Consider the following 17,114-nt stretch of genomic DNA (forward strand, 5'->3'; position numbering starts at 1 on the left):
TACATGTATAGAAAAAATTGTAAATGCTGACACCCCTAATCAGCATCAAATTGTGCTGAAGAAGGGCGAGGGCTAAAACATGCATGACAGTAGTATTCAAGGCCAGGAGTTGCTTACCCCTGGAATAGAAGATGGATATTTTTCTCTCTCCTTATGACTGCAATCCGATCACCTACTGTTTGTTCTCCAGGACAACAGGGAACATATGACTGTCTAATAAACAAGCAAAAAAATCTATGTGTATCCTTTGTGGTTGCTTTTCTGGCCTGTCCTATGGATGCAAAGGAAACGGCTTAGGGTGGCATGTCACTTGTGGTAAGCAGAAGATGACTTTGTTTTTTTTTCTCTATCGCTACATCTACGTTGCATGTGATAATAGGAGTCTTGAGAGCCTGTTAGCACTATTGTTCTGGACTGACTTCCTCTATCTGATGTCATACTAATGTGCACATAGGTAAGAGAGTCAAACTTTGCATCCAGCCAGTGATGTTTCCATTGTAAATCAAGACTTATTCTGAATGATCCGCCTGGTATAAAGAAGACGAAAAGTGAGTAAATAAACAGTTTATTGATGTAAACCAGTTTAAAATGCACTGTAGGATCAGGTTATACAACCATGTTAATCTGCTCGGTCTGTGTTTGGTGTATTTTGTGGTTTTCTATTTGTGTTTTCGTTTCCAATCATGAGATTTTCATTGTGTTAACCAGTCAAAACACATGCAAATTCAAACCCTGAGGAGCTCTGACAGTGTAATGACTTTATTGTAGAAGCAACAACAGCAGAGGACAGGATCAGGTTGAATTTCAGAGTAACAACTATGAAGATAGAGATAATCTTTTTTGCTTCTGTTTTGTGTGCAGAAGTTGAGGGAGAAGTAGGAACACATCATTTTGTCCTCAAAGCAATGAATTGGGGAAATGCTCAGAATTACTGTAGAAACTATTACACCGATCTCTCTTCTGTGAATAGCCAGGAAGATACTGAGAAGATCCTAAATTCTGCAGGGAGATACAGAAGTCTGGCGTCGCCATTCCAAGGTGGTTGGATCGGCCTTCAGCAAGATCCTGCAAATTCCACTCACTGGAAATGGTCAGCAGGGGGATACGTTACACACACAAACTGGGACATTGGTCAACCAGACAATCCTGACAAAGAGAACAGAGGAATGATTTTTTCGAATGGACAATGGAATGACATCAGTGAAAACATGTCCATGCCTTTTTTCTGCATCAAGATTTCTGGGCTGAACTATGAGAAGAAGACTTGGGAGGAGGCTCTGGAGCACTGCAGAGAGGAGCACAGTGATCTGATCAGCATCGCCTCTGAAACCGACCGTCTTCTCGCACAAACTGAGATGCAGCGCAACGACTTGACTGAACCTGTGTGGATCGGCCTGCGTTTCCTCCCTGACCAGTGGCTGTGGGTGGACGGAAAGACAATGGTGTACAAAGCCTGGTCCGAAGGAGGAGATGAGGACCACCAGTGTCCAACCTGGAGACGCTGTGGAGCTCTGACAGTGGAGGGACTGTGGGGAAACTATAACTGTGAGGAGAAACGCTACTTTATCTGCAAATGAGACATTCTAGAGAACAGGTTTGAAATGTATGGCTTCATTTTAACAACAAAATGTTATTACAACACTTTAAAAGGTTTAGTGGACAGAAAATGTAGTACACACAAAATGAATTGCAAAAATATGTGATAAATATTTAAATATTTTTAATTTTTACTGTGAAAGGTTTACTGAGAAGGTTCTGTCACTAATTTTGTGATGAATACTTGTATCTGAGTGATTCTGCTTTTTGCAACATGTTTATGTTTGAATGACTGTACAACAGAATTAATGAATATTTTTCAATGAGATCCCTAAATTTTGACAAATTGTGTACACTTTGGTTTTTAGATAAAGTACCATGTCTGCATGTTAAAATTATGACTTTCGTAATGCTTTCTGCAAAACATGTATTGTTATTATTTGTACTTCATATATTTGTTGTTAAGCATAATTAAACATATCCAAACCAGAAACTAAATCAATCACATTGCAGTTATTTATTTAATAAGCAATGAAAACAGTAAATTAGGGCTCCATCAAAATATAAGTCTTCAAATTAAAAAAAGTGCAAATTAGTTGAATGTTGTTTTCAGAATTCTGACTCGTTTGGCCACTTCCTCCACAGATGTTGTGGAGCAGTAACACAAAACGTGCTTTAAAGACAGAGTTAACCCAAGCGTCTCTCTAAATGAGGAAACACATTGTTTTCATTTTACCAAACGTAGAGCCAATAAATAAAACGGAAGCGTGACAGTATTTACAAGTGGTTTTGGACTGTTTAAGTTGGCACACACTAAAATACTGTGTGTGTGAAGTGAAAAGTTCATCCTCATGCATACTTTTGAAAGAGTCATAAAGATAAACCTTCATATCCAATCGCACAATTAGATTGATTGCAAAATGTTGTAAAACTAACCAAAATCACTCAAATGTCACTATTTCTTATCACCATTATTGCGGCACCCATATTGCCGCCATATTGGATTCCGCACCGACAGCCTCTACACATACAACCGCCGACAGGGGGGGGGACAAACGGTTCTGTTGTCCCAAGCCCAGAGTTGGGGGGGGGGGGGGGGGGGGCAGTAGGCAGGATGATGAAGTCAAGTAACCTTTTGGGGTGGTTTTAAAAGGAAATCAACTTTGTGGCATGCTTAAAACCTTAAAAAAGTGGAGTTTGAGGGGCCGACAGGGACATTTTTCAGCATTACCATTCACACACACTTATGAAACTGAACATGTCCACACATTAAAATGAAAGCCTCACACACTTACAACTGAAACACTCACACACACTACTAATGTTTTCCTCTTACGTACACTAATGAAATGCTCTTGAAGACAATACTGAAACGCTCTCACAGACAATACCGAAATGCTCTCAAACACACACACTACTGAAAAGCTCTAATAAACAAAACTGAAATGCTCTCACACACACACTAAGATTTCAGTGTAACAGGAAGGTGTCTCGAAAGAGGAAGCTTCAGCTATTTTTCTTCTTTGGAGCACTCTGGGAACTCTAATGTTGGATCATCACTGGAGGGAACGCCGCGAAGTGTGAAGTGACAGTGCTCATTATGAATCTTTGTCTAGTCCTCTTGGTTTTTTTGCTTTTGAGAGGAACCTTAATTATATGACGTGAAAGGGGATGAAGAGGATTTAAAATGTTTTTTTTACAAGTGCTTTGCGGTGTATCAAAGGTGCTGTAGGCAGGATTTTGCTAGTCAGTGCTAATTTTTCTGTGTTTTCTTTGGATTAAATGTTTGAGTATCCATTGATAATCCTTTAGGAGTGTAGTATAATTGCACTACTGCGAGGGCGCAGCGATTCCATCTGTCTCTGTTCTGAGCTGAAAAGGATTCACAACCGCTCTAGGTATCTTTGACCAATCAGAAGAGCCCCTGACGGTGCGTTCACACCGGACGCGTCGCAAGCGTCGTGAGCGGCGCTTTTCTATGCAAAGTCTATGGTGGACGAGCATCGTGGAGCAGCAGGCGGCGGGGCAGCGCGTCAGGAGCGTCGGCTTTCGAGCGTTTCGAGCGTCGACGCCCACGACGCGCGTCCCGGCGTCAGGAGCGTCGTGAGCGTCGCTTTTTGAGAGTTGGGAAAACTGAACTTTCGACGCGCTGCCGCTGGGCGTCAACCAATCAGAGACGATCCCTCCGGTGCTACGTCACTACGAGTGATCTGAGGACCGATGCGGGCCAGCCAATGTTGCTAACTTGACGACTTTCTCGCTAAATCTGGCGACTTTCCAAAGCCTCTTGGCGACTTTTTTTTGTCAAAAGCGACTAGCGACAAATCTAGCAACATTTTCTGGTGCTCTGGAGACGTGACAGGACGTCTCGTTGCTGTCGTCAATGAGCAGCGGGTGCTGCTGTGAGCCCCTCCCCCATCCCAAAGCGCTCACAGGCGGTCAGTCTCACGCAGCGCTCCCTGCTGCAGTCAGAGCAGAGAGGAGCAGACCAGCCAATAGCGACTTTTCCGACGACGACGCTGTCTAGCTTTATTTAACAAATAAAGTCGAGCCGCTCTCCTGATGCGATCCGCCATAGCGGGAAACAGAAATCAGCCTCCCGCGCGCCAATAAACTGACGCGCGTCAAGAGCGTCGCGAGCTTTGTGACCACCTGGTGTCAAGCGTCGTGCTCGAAGCGTCACAAGCGTCAGCTTCGAGGTGTCTCAAGCGTCGACGACGCCCGCGACGCGCCCGGTGTGAACGCACCTTGAGGCTCTATCCTGATTGGTCGAGGGGGCGCCGCTTTAAAGCTCTGTTTCTCGTGAACGCACACGAGAAAGTCCAGGCCTGCATATTACCTGCTTCATCGGACATAACATCATCAAAACTCCACGGAGGACACCGTCTGTTTCCACTGTAATTCTTAAAAAACAGCTTTGACCCCAGGCCCGCCATGAAAAGGTCACAGGTGAATCAACCCGCCGGCGCAGGTGGCTGTGACACTGCCGGCCCCGACTACAGGTTTCAAATTGCCATCTTGGATGGGTCAAATCGCCATCTTGCGAAGGTAATCCTGCCTACAGCACCTTTAAATCACTTCAGAGAAATGAGCCCAATAATTTTGACCAGGAACATCTCTATAGATTGGAATGAAGAATTAGTAGGCCAATACAGAGAAAAACCATCAAAGCTCTGGCCAATACAGCATAAAGACACAGTCACTGGCTGTGGATTAGAGGAAGGATCCTGTCTGGGCCCCAAGGTGACACACACCCATGTCTGATCAGCCTGTGGTGGGACTTCCTCAACAGAGAGTGTATTATGATTAATGGCTGAAACACTCAATGACATTGAGGTACACGACTGAGGATGTGTCAGGGTTGGCCTCAGTCTGTCCCCACCATCGAAAGCAGTCTCTGGCAAGGAGTGTTGTGAAACTTAGGGATTGTAAGATCAAGTCCTATTCATGAATCTATAGAGTGTTGGATGACCATACAAGAACTTTGTCTGCTCTGCATGTGGTGGTGTCCAGACATCATCCTTCAAATGGGAATGTCTGTCACCAGTGGGAATCACAGCACAGGCGTTTTTGCAATTTGCTTGAAGAATGCAAGGCCAGCCAGATTTGTTACCCCCAAGAACCTTCACTGGCCGACCCAGATACACCATAGCCAGTCAATACATTTCTCACTGTCTTGTCGTTAGAAGGCATGGCAGAGAACTGCTTTGCAAATTACACTACAGAGTGCTTGTAAAAAACAAAAACCACACTTGCTAAAACAAAGAGGACTGGATGAAGATCCACTGAGAACTGTCACTGTACACTCTTCCTTCCAGTGATTATCTACCATTAGTAATCATGTGTATATAACTGTATGCTATTGATGTGACACTCATTTTCAAGGGAATGTTTTTAATCACATCCAATTGAACAATTAAAGTGATCGCAAAATGGACTAAAACTAAGCAAAACAACTCATATATTACTTTTTCTCGTTAAGAAATTCCCCAAATCGGCTTTCATTAGCTAACTTTAAATAGGATTTTCTCAAAAAGACGAAGCCAAACGTCTGTTACTCGCTTTTTGAAAAATGAGCATGCACCAGACCATCCTACCTGCTCGACGGCTTCTCCAGAGGAAACGCCTATCGATGGCGGAAGCGTGCGAGCATGAGCTCATCTTCTCCGGGTGTGCACGGCTCTGTTTACAGTTTCTGCGATCCGCCTCGCTCATAAAGCTTATTTTCCGAAACAGTTACAGTTTCATTATGTCAGACTCGCCATCGGTAAGTAGTGGCTGAAACAGAAGCTCACCGGCTGCATAAACACTCTGAATGCGCATGCGCAATAAGTAGAACCTTATTGGTAGCGAGCACGTACAACGGCTTTACGAAAGCAGCTCGTCAGAATGATTGACAAACAGACCCACCAGTTATTTTGATGATCCACCCGGAACTCAAAGCAAATGGAAAATCCTATATTACACCTTTAATGAAAACTTTTGTGTATTTAGAAAGAAAAGTCACTAAATATGATTTAAAGGACTTACTGGGTTTGTGTTTCAAAAAGATACAGTCAGCATGTTTTCAACAGAGTGCTCATGTTCAAATACAATTTTTCACAATTCTTCATGAATCTTCCCATTATTAATCTAAAAGAAGCAGTCAGTGAAACTAACATGGATGAAGGGATGTTTGCTACAACAAAGGAGCTGAAATCAAAGTGCTGTTGTGATAGTATATGGTAATTATTTTATTATGGTTAATGTAGAAGGAAACATAAAGAGCAGCACAAGTGACCAAATACTTGACCTGTAAAGGTTAATAAATGCACTGGGAGGATTATCGTGTTTACATGATCCACCATTCACCTTCATGAATTTACACTGTCAATGACACTGAAAATCTTCTCATTTGTCAGTTAAATCTATTGGTTCTGAAACTCAATGCACCTGCAGTGACTCCTGGTTCATCACAACGTGGTTCATGTTGGTGAAACTAACTTTACCGGATATCTGCACTCGTACTGACTGAAAAAGTACAAAATCTGACTGTTTTACCAAATGTGGAGAGAATAAAAAAAAAAGGGTTGAGAAATATTTGGGTTTCAGACAGAGGCGTAATTTATGTAGGGTTGGTGGGTTATGAAAACCCACGGGGCCTCTTGTGGTGAAATCCTGTGCCACCAGCACACTGACGAGGATTTTTGTTTGTTTGTTTGTTTGTTTGTTTGTTTGTTTAAATCCGAGGCTGAATGAGCTCAGCAGCTGCCTTCTCTCCAGCCAGAGGCGCCGCTACGGGGCAGGCAACACAGGCACTTGCCTAGGGCCCCGAGTTGAAAGGGGGCCCCGAGGGACAGCTGACATCAGTCAGTTTCAATGACAAATTAAAGGCGCAACACTAGACACTGCAACGACAGCGTGTCGAAAATCCCCCGCATGGGGCCCTTTCCGAGTACTCACTGATTAGTTGCTAGTAGGATCGCCCGACAGATGGCAGATATCAGCGACACAAGTTGAAACCCCAAGAATACACATTAATAACACATCGGGAACCCACCTAATGGGGCCGCACAATTACCCAGCTTGCATCAACGTGCAGTCATTACGTTTACATGCAGTCAATTTAAGGTTAATATTCTGGAATAACCCGTTTACATGCTTAAACAGACAGTTACTCCTGTTTACATGATCAGGGATATCCCCATTCAAACCACAGCGCACAGATGATGCCATGACTGCATTTGCACTTCATGCCACTAGGTGCGCTGTTTTGCATGTTCAACCTAATTTTACACAGACACCACAGAAGAAGGGCCCCTGAAGCGCAGGCTCCCTCTGCATGTTGTGAAAAAAAGCCGGCAGGACCAGGACGTGCGCCAGAAGAAGCTGTAACATGTTCAGTGATGTGATGCACCATTTTTTCAGTCAAAGAGAAGAACTGAATGATCGTTTCCGCAAATTTTATTTACTTACCGTATTTTACGCACTATAAGGTGCACGTAAAAGCCTGTAATTTTCTCAAAATCCAACAGAGCGCCTTATAATTCGATGCGCCTTTTTTGCAGGAATTACGGTAATCACCCTGATCAAATGAGCAAACAACCCCTGTTTGCTAAGCTGCTAAGCTAGCTAGTTTAAACAGAACGGAGCACGGCACGTGGCTGCACAGCCAGCCAACCTGGGGAGCGGTTGGACGCTGGGCGGCAGCATGCACGCTGCGACTCCGAGAACGGCCGGCCCCCGCCCGGCAGCCCACTCGCTGGGACGCCGGGAGCGGCTGGCCGGCTGCGGCTGAGCTGTCGGTGGGGCACTTCACTCAGGAGACCGCAGCTGGCTGAACCCCGGTGACCAAGCGAGTTAGACCAGTCGTGGCCACGCTCTGAGCTGCATATCCGTGAAGCGGAGCGATCCTCAGTCAAACTCGCTCTGATATGTCACTTTACTCACACATTTCAACCGAGAATGTAACCACCTAGACTGCCAATATGTATTTCTCTCCTACTATTCTATACATCCTATGCGCCTTAAAATGTGGTGCGCCCCATGTATGAATTTTTTTTTAATAAAAACCATTCATTGACTGCGCCTATTAATCCAGTGAGCCTTATAGTGCCGAAAATACAGTAGTAGCAGGTAAACTGCGTCACAAGTAGTTTACGTACTGAAAGATCAAGACTCCTTGCACATAGAACATGCACAGAACAGTGTTTCATGTCCCTTTTGACTGGAGTATTCACTCGTTTACATGATCAGAAATTCGGGTTAGAAAAGGAGTAACCCAGGGGTAATATTGTAGCGACCGCGGGGGGTCGCTAGGGGGCGACAGAGGGCCGCTGCCCTGTTGACTGTGCTTGTGCCGCAAGGCACCCTGGGTACCGGGACTATTTGGGCTGTTCCGGGCCATGTTCCGTGTGTTTTGTGTGTTTATTTGTGTCCTTTTATTATGCATGTGTTTTGGTTTATTGTTGTGTCCTGTTTGCCACCCGTTTTGTGTTCCTTTATGTTTATTTGTTGAGCACCGTGGCTCAGGGGGACCTGTGGGGGAGGGACCTGCCTGCTTGCTGCGTGGGGAGGGTGCCTTATGGGTTAGTTGTGTTCACAATAAACTCCTGTGCTTGTTTAAACTAAAGAGCAGACTGAGTCCTCCTTCATTCTTGCCACCGCTCACCACAATATTTAGGTTTTTAAAAACTGGAAAATGAGCGTTTTTGGATTTTTGCAGGTGTTTACATGGCTGTGCGCAATCGGGTTATTGCGAGTATTCCGATTAAGAAAGAGTGATTGCCTGCATGTAAACGTAAACACTCAAAGGGTCTCGTTACTCTCGAATAGGGTTAAACCTATAAAAATTGGTTGTAAACAATAATGGTCCTCATGTAATGGGCTATATGTTTGCAATTATGAGTGTTTCCAATACATTTTTTAACTCATGATTAGTTTATTATTATTATTATTATTTCCTGCACTTTTTTGGCTTTTTTCTGTCCTGTGTGCAATGCGGCATGCCAAACATGCGGGCCCCTTTGACACATATGAAAACCCATGTGTAATACATCCCAGCTACGCCACTGGTTTCAGGGTCTTTCCTCTGTAAGCAGTCCGACTGTCAGTTTTAACAGATCATTTGTTCTCAAGGGCAATTTAAAGAAACATATTTTATTTTTTTAAAACATAAACCTTGGGTCTAAAGAAACATTTGGTGTGGATCAAATCAAAGTGATACTGGTGATTACTCATTTCATATTTTGGCAACTTTTGAAGATTGTTTGCAGCAAATTCACCAGTGAACAGGAAACTTTACACTGAAATGTGATAATGTGATAGCTTGTGTGTATGCATGTGTAAATTCAACGGTTGCTCTTTTGATTAGCAACTCAATCGAGTCACTCGTTCTCTTTGGATGTTTGTTACTACATTTCCATAATAAATAAGGATTTATTCTTCATGATTTACTTGAATAATTAATGGCAAAGAGCAATGAGAAAATAAACTTAGTTTATTGTTCAAACAAATGGAATTAATTTTATCAGGTTACAAAACCATGTTACTCTGCTCTGTCTTTGCTTTGTGTATTATTTAGTTTTTAATTTTTTTTAATTCAATGCCAATCATGACATTCACCTTTGTGTTCACCAATCAAAACATATGCAAACTCAAACCCTGAAGAGCACTGACACTGTAACGACTCTATTACAGGAGCGACAACAGCAGGGAACAGTTTCAGCTTAAGTTTCAGAGGAATAACCATGGAAATACAGACACTCTTCTTTTTTTTTGCTTCTGTTTTCTGTGAGAGAGTTGAGGGAGAAGTCGGAACATACCATTTTGTCTCTCAACCGATGAACTGGACAGATGCTCAGACTCACTGTAGAAAATATTACACCGATCTATCGCATGTGAATGATCAGAAAGATACTGAGAAGATCCTGAAAGCTGCAGCAGGGCAAACAAGTCTGAAATGGAACATAGCATGGATCGGCCTTTATCGAGATCCTACAAATACCACTCGCTGGAAATGGTCAGGAGGAGGATACGTTACATACACAAACTGGGCCGTAGGTCAACCAGATAATCATTTCAGTCAAGAGTCCAAAGGAATGATCTATCCAAACGGACAATGGAATGATGGCAATGAAAACATCCTTTTTCCTTTTTTCTGCATCAAGATTTCTGTGATGAACTATGAGAAGAAGACTTGGGAGGAGGCTCTGGAGCACTGCAGAGAGGAGCACAGTGATCTGATCAGCATCGCCTCTGAAACCGACCGTCTTCTCGCACAAACTGAGATGCAGTGCTACGACTTGACTGAACATGTGTGGATCGGCCTGCGTTTCCTCGCTGACCAGTGGCTGTGGGTGGACGGAAAGACAATGGTGTACAAAGCCTGGCCCCAAGGAGGAGACAAGGACCACCAGTGTCCAACGTGGAGACGCTGTGGAGCTCTGACAGTGGAGGGACTGTGGGGAAACTATAACTGTGAGGAGAAACGCTACTTTCTCTGCAAATGAGACATTATGGAGAACATGTATGGCTTCATTTAAACTACAAAATGTCATTGCAACACCTAAAAGGTTTAGTGAATAGAAAATATAGAACACACAAAACTTATTGCAAAAGTACAAGTGAACTGTAATTTTTAATTTCTGTAATGACGCTGGAGGAGTTTCTTTCTCTTATTGTGAATGGACACTTGTATCTGGGAGATTCTACTTTTTCTTGCACATTTATGTTTGAATACAGTGAAACAGAATTAGCGAAATTTTTCCAGGGAGATCAGTGAGTTTTCACATACTCTGTACACTTCTTTTTAAATAAAATATCATGACTGCCTGCTGAAATTAGGACATTTGCAATGCTTTATGCAAAACATTAATTGTCTGTATGTATATATGTGGTCTATATGTGCTTGCTGCTGAGTGCAAGTAAACATATTGGGATAGATAGATAGATAGATAGATAGATAGATAGACAGACGGACAGACAGATAGATCAGTTTAGATAATTTGCAGAAAATGAAGAAGTTTGACACACTGGTTTTTGTTTTCACCGAATGCAAAGCCAATAAAAATGATGGGAGCGCAATAGTATTTCATGTGGTTTCAGACTTTCTAAGTCAACACACACATTCAAATATGTGTGAAGTGAAAAGGGGTTGTGTATTTAGAAAGAAAAGACACTCAATATGACTGAAAGGTCTTATTGGATTTGTTTCAAAAAGGTACAGTCACCAGCAGCATTGCTTCAACAGAGTGCTGGTTTTCAAGAACTGTTTTTTTTTTTTACAATTCTTCATGAATCTTCTCATTACTAATATAAAAGAAGCAGTCAGGGAAACTAACATGGAGCTGAAATCAAAGTGCTGCTGTGATAGTATATATTAATTATTTTATTATGGTTAATTTAGAAGAAAATTTAAAGAGCAGCACAAGTGACCAAATACTTGACCTGTACAAGGTTAATAAATGCACTGGGAGGATTAGCGTGTTTACATGATCTACCATTCAGCTTCATGAATTTACACTGTCAATGACACTGAACATCTTCTCATTTGTCAGTTAAATCTGTCACAAAACTCTTTGCACCTGCAGTGACTCCTGCTTCATCACAATGTGGTTCATGTTGGTGAAACTAACTCTACAGAATATCTGCACTCGTACTGACTGAAAAAGTACAAGATCTGACTGTTTTACCAAATTTTGAGAGCGAAAACAAAAGGTTGATCAATATTTGGGTTTCCTGGGTTTTCCTCTGCAAGCAGCTCAAGGTGACGGAGTGTGGAGGAAAGATGGTTTTCTATCTTTGTTCTAAATTAAATATCCCCACTGAGAACATTATTCCAAGTGAACTTTTGATGTGCAGTCTGTGGCATGACTTGCTCAATAACACTGAGTGTGAGATAAAATACAATCAGATAGATTACTGAAAAGCAGCAGCAGTGATTTCACCACAGTTTATAAAATGGTGTGTTGCTGGAGTTCATCATCCTTGATTTAATTGGAAGCTATTTTTTCGAAATAATGATGATGTGGAATCGTGTTTTGTAGGAGGAAGCTCGATAGCATGGGGGGAGGGTGTCTGCTTCTTATTCTAATAAATTGTCTTTCTTCGCGGTGCAGCCCAGAAGTTGGTCCAATATGTACTGTATGTGTTGTGATTCAGCAAAATGGTGACACAACAACTTTGCATCTTCATTTCAGAAGAGTTGTGTCAATAAATGAACGCTGAGTCCCTCCACCCAGTGTCCTGCTTCAGCCAAGTGAGAGAAGTCAGGGGTTTTAAGTCAATACAGAGATCAGCACAGGGTCACATCCAGGGTCCACCCAGCATGTTCCAAATCCATCTCAAGGGCGACACAAGCACAGGGGGGCAACATGCACATTTATTGTCCCGACAGACATGAGATTCAAAGTTTTAGCTTTCAAATGTTGTTTTGAGTACTAACTGTACAAGCCCCTGCTGCATTGTGGGACTTTAAAATCAGCTTCTCTGATGGTAAAAATTGTGACAATTGCACTATTTCACAGCATATGAACATCCCACACAACCTTCTCACACTTGATAATATTAAAAGATGATAAAGTCAGCAGAAAGTAATGCACAAACAAGCAGCGCAACAAAGGAAAAGTAGTTTTTCCAAATCCAGCTGTCTGCCAGTCAATGGCTACAGTCCCTGAAAAATCAAGTCCGACTGTCAGTTCTACCAGCTCATTTGTGAAGAGTTGCTTGTCAAGCATCTTCTCAAAGCATCTTTGTTCTTTCAAGCAACAAACACCTTGTATTTTTAAAAAAAAAAAACACAAACCTTGTGTCTAAATCAACATTTCATAATGATCAAGTCAAAGTGATACTGGTGATTACTCATGTAGGCAACTTTCCAAGGTTGTTTGAAGTTGCTTCTCAAGTGATCATGAAAAAAACACTTTTTACTATAATGTGATAGTGTTATAGGTTTTGTGAGTGCGTGTGGGCATGCGTGCGTGTGGGCATGCGTGCGTGTGTACGCCATCATAAATGCAAACAAATACATTCTAAGGATGCTCTTGTAAATAGTAACTCTATCAATTCGCTCATTCACTTTACATGTTTTTTTTACTGGTGGTGGTTTTCATAGTAAATCAGGGTTTATTCTAGATGATTTTCCTGATCAAATAAAGGCAAATAAAAATGTGAAAATAAACAGTTTATTGTCCTAACTGAGCATAAAATGCACTGTAGTATCAGGTTACACCACAATGTTATTCAGGTCTGTCTTCGCTTTGCGTATTATTTGGTTTTATATTTGTGATTTCAGTGCCAGTCATGACATTCATTTGTGTTTTCACCAGTCAAAACACATGCAAACCCAAACTCTGAGGAGCACTGACACTATTGAAGCATCAACAGCAGAGGACAGTTTCAGCTTGAGTTTCAGAAGAATAACCATGGAAATACAGACACTCTTCTTTTTTCTTTCTGTTTTATATGCGGACGTTGAGGGAGAAGTCGGAACACATCATTTTGTCTCTCAAGCAATGAACTGGACAGATGCTCAGACTCACTGTAGAAAATATTACATCGATCTTTCTTCTGTGAATGGCCAGAAAGATACTGAGAAGATCCTGAAAGCTGCAGCGGGACAAAAAATCCTGAAATGGAACATAGCATGGATCGGCCTTTATCGAGATCCGACAAATGCCACTCGCTGGAAATGGTCAGGAGGAGGATACGTTACATACACAAACTGGGACATTGGTCAACCAGATAATTATTTTAATCAAGAGAGCAGAGGATCGATCTTTTCAAGTGGACAATGGAATGATGCCAAAGAAAATGTGACTCTGCCGTTTTTCTGCATCAAGATTTCTGTGATGAACTATGAGAAGAAGACTTGGGAGGAGGCTCTGGAGCACTGCAGAGAGGAGCACAGTGATCTGATCAGCATCGCCTCTGAAACCGACCGTCTTCTCGCACAAACTGAGATGCAGTGCTACGACTTGACTGAACCTGTGTGGATCGGCCTGCGTTTCCTCGCTGACCAGTGGCTGTGGGTGGACGGAGAGACAATGGTGTACAAAGCCTGGCCCCAAGGAGGAGACAAGGACCACCAGTGTCCAACGTGGAGACGCTGTGGAGCTCTAACAGTGGAGGGACTGTGGGGAAACTATAACTGTGAGGAGAAACGCTACTTTCTCTGCAAATGAGACATTCTAGAGAACAGGTTTAAAATGTATGGCTTCATTTTAACAACAAAATGCTGTTGCAACACCAAAAAGGTTTAGTGAATAGAAAATATAGTTCACACAAAATGAATTAGAAAAATACATGTGAACAATCATTTTCAATTTCTGTTGTGATGCTGGAGGAGGTTCTTTGTCTTATTACGGATGGTCACTTGTATCTGGGAGATTCTAGTTTTTGTTGCACATTTATGTTTGAATACAGTAAAACAGAATTAGGGACTTTTTGCCAAGGAGATCAGTGAGTTTTGACATGCTCTGTACACTTCTTTTTTTAATAAAATATCATGACTGCCTGCTGACATTAGGGTATTTGCAATTTTCTATGCTAAACATTTATTGTTATTATTTGTGGTCTGTATGTGCTTGCTGCTAAGCACAACTAAACATATTGGGATAGATAGATAGATAGATAGATAGATAGATAGATAGATAGATAGATAGATAGATAGATAGATAGATAGACGGATACATCAGTTCAGATAATCTGCAGAAAATAAAGAAGTTCGACACATTTTTTTTTCGTTTTCACCAAATGTGAAGCCAAGAAATATGACAGGAGCACAAAAGTACATCAGTGTGGTTTCAGACTTCTGAAATCAACACACACTAAAATATTGGTTAATGGAAAAGTTGGTGTGTAGTTAGAAAGAAAAGCCACAAAATATGACTTAATGGACTTACTGGGTTTGTGTTTCAAGAAGATAGTCACCTGCATCATTGTTTTCAACAGGGTGCTCATGTTCAAATACAATTTTTCACAATTCTTCATGAATCTTCTCATCATTAATCTTCTTGTTTCTAAGATTTAAAAAAAAAACGGCAGTTAAACTAACATGGATGAAGAGATGTTTGCTACAACAAAGGAGCTGAAAACACAGTGCTGCTGTGATAGTATATGTTTAAGTTTCCCTTATTTTATTGTGGTTAATTTAGGAGAAAATATAAAGAGCAGCACAAGTGACCAAATACTTGACCTGTAAAGGTTAATAAATGCACTGGGAGGATTATCGTGTTTACATGATCCACCATTCACCTTCATGAATTTACACTGTCAATGACACTGAAAATCTTCTCATTTGTCAGTTAAATCTATTGCTTATGAAACTCACTGCACCTGCAGTGACTCCTGGTTCATCACAACGTGGTTCATGTTCCAATCAATTTATTTTGTACAGCCCAGTTTCACAACAACAGTTGCCTCAGAGGGCTTCAAGATGTTACATTGGTTGGTAAAAATAAAAACAGTGAATAAGCATAACGTTAATATGTCAAATTCACAGTAACGAGACAAAACGAAGCAACCACCGCCTTAGACCCTCACATCCGGCAAGAAAAAACTCCAAAAACCCAGTGGGAAAAGAAGAAATCTTGGGGAGAACCACAGTATGGAGGGATCCCACTCCCAGGGACGGACAGCTTTGGCAACAGCTATCATGAGACAATAAGAAGTAAAGCCTAGGACTATGTTGAGTACAGTCCGTTGGACGGTCCAGCACAAGAAGCACGGATCCCAGACGTAGAACCGAAGCCAGTCCACGGGCACAGCACCGACAGGAGTGTCCTCCCGGTCCGGACGGAGCTTGTTCGTAGGCCCTCGTAATAATGGAGTCAGCAACTGAAACTGGAGAAGACTCCCCCTCGAAGCGGGGGACAGCAGGTGAAAAGTAATGAACGGACTAAAGGGAATAACATTCAGACATTAGAGGATAGGGCTCAGTGCACCGTACTTCCCACAGCATTCTATCTCCTTGGGCAGATTTGTGGATAGTTTAGTATTTCAACTAGTATTTATTTAGTGTAGTTAGTATAGTTTAGTTTAGTTTAGTTTAGTTTAGTTTAGTTTAGTTTAGTTTAGTTTAGTTTAGTTTAGTTTAGTTCAGTTTAGAATCCCTAGCTGACCTGATCATAGGCTGCATCGAAGAGAAACGTCTTGCGCCTAACCTTAAATGTGGAGACTGTGTCTGCCTCTTTGACACCACTTGGAAGCTGGTTCCATAAAAACGGTGCCTGATAGCTAAAGGTTTTTCCACCTAATGTCCATTCAGAGACCCTAGGAGTCACCAGTAACCCTGCATTTTGAGAGCGAAGTGTTCTGATTGGTTGATAAGGCGTTAAAGCATCTTGGAGATAAGTCGGAGCCATCCCATTTAGGATTTTGTAAGTGAGGAGAAGGATTTTAAATCTAACTCTAAATTCGACAGGAAGCCAGTGAAGAGATTTTTGAAAGATGTTAGTGAAACTAACTTTACAGAATATCTGCACTCGTACTGACTGAAAAAGTAGAAGATCTGACTGTTTTACCAAATTATGAGACACTAAAAGCAAAAGGTTGAGAAATATTTGTTTTTCAGGGTTTTTCCTCTGCAAGCAGCTCAAGGTGACGGAGTGTGGAGGAAAGACGGTTTTCTATCTTTGTTCTAAATTAAATATCCCCACTGAGAACATCATTTGAAGTGAACTTTTGATGTGCAGTCTGTGACATGACTTGCTCAACAACACTGAGTGTGAGATAAAATACAGTCTGATAGATTACTGAAAAGCAGCAGCAGTGATTTCACCACAGTTTATAAAATGGTGTGTTGCTGGAGTTCATCATGCTTGATTTAATTGGAAGCTGTTTTTTCAAGATGACGATGATCTGGAATGTGTGTTGTTGGAGGAAGCTCAATAGCATGGGGGGAGGGGGTCTGCTTCTTATTCTAATAAATTGTCTTTCTTCGCGGTGCAGCCCAGAAGTTGGTCCAATATGTACTGTATGTGTTGTGATTCAGCAAAATGGTGACACGACAACTTTGCATCTTCATTTGAGAAGAGTTTTCTCAATAAAGGAATGCACACTTCCTCCATCCAGTGACCTGCTTCAGACAAGTGAGAGAG

General features: G+C 41.9%; 3 protein-coding genes across 3 annotated transcripts; all 3 read left to right on the forward strand.

The window, feature by feature from the left end:
* Positions 1-1,208: 1,208 nt before the first annotated feature.
* LOC115389519 (snaclec VP12 subunit B-like) lies at positions 1,209-1,577 on the forward strand. Its single transcript, XM_030092917.1, has one exon. The coding sequence runs from the start codon at positions 1,209-1,211 to the stop codon at positions 1,575-1,577; it is 369 nt and encodes a 122-aa protein (XP_029948777.1).
* An 8,411-nt stretch (positions 1,578-9,988) lies between these two features.
* LOC115389520 (C-type lectin lectoxin-Lio2-like) lies at positions 9,989-10,526 on the forward strand. Its single transcript, XM_030092918.1, has 2 exons — positions 9,989-10,036; positions 10,185-10,526. Exons 1-2 carry the CDS (start codon positions 9,989-9,991, stop codon positions 10,524-10,526), a joined length of 390 nt encoding a protein of 129 aa, XP_029948778.1.
* Positions 10,527-13,865: 3,339 nt separating this feature from the next.
* On the forward strand, positions 13,866-14,198 carry LOC115389522 (snaclec VP12 subunit B-like). The gene has a single exon (XM_030092919.1). The coding sequence runs from the start codon at positions 13,866-13,868 to the stop codon at positions 14,196-14,198; it is 333 nt and encodes a 110-aa protein (XP_029948779.1).
* The last annotated feature ends 2,916 nt before the right edge of the window (positions 14,199-17,114 follow it).

Source organism: Salarias fasciatus, chromosome 6 (assembly GCF_902148845.1).
Source record: "Salarias fasciatus chromosome 6, fSalaFa1.1, whole genome shotgun sequence".
Taxonomy (NCBI): domain Eukaryota; kingdom Metazoa; phylum Chordata; class Actinopteri; order Blenniiformes; family Blenniidae; genus Salarias; species Salarias fasciatus.

What these genes read in the sequence shown, in the direction of transcription:
- LOC115389520 (XM_030092918.1), top strand. Translation starts at nt 9,989, where the DNA reads ATGGATCGGCCTTTATCGAGATCCTACAAATACCACTCGCTGGAAATG. An exon ending in AATACCACTCGCTGGAAATG is followed by an intron (nt 10,037 to 10,184) that starts GTCAGGAGGAGG and finishes TTCTGCATCAAG; the next exon opens with ATTTCTGTGATGAACTATGA.
- LOC115389522 (XM_030092919.1), top strand. Translation starts at nt 13,866, where the DNA reads ATGAACTATGAGAAGAAGACTTGGGAGGAGGCTCTGGAGCACTGCAGA.
- LOC115389519 (XM_030092917.1), top strand. Translation starts at nt 1,209, where the DNA reads ATGTCCATGCCTTTTTTCTGCATCAAGATTTCTGGGCTGAACTATGAG.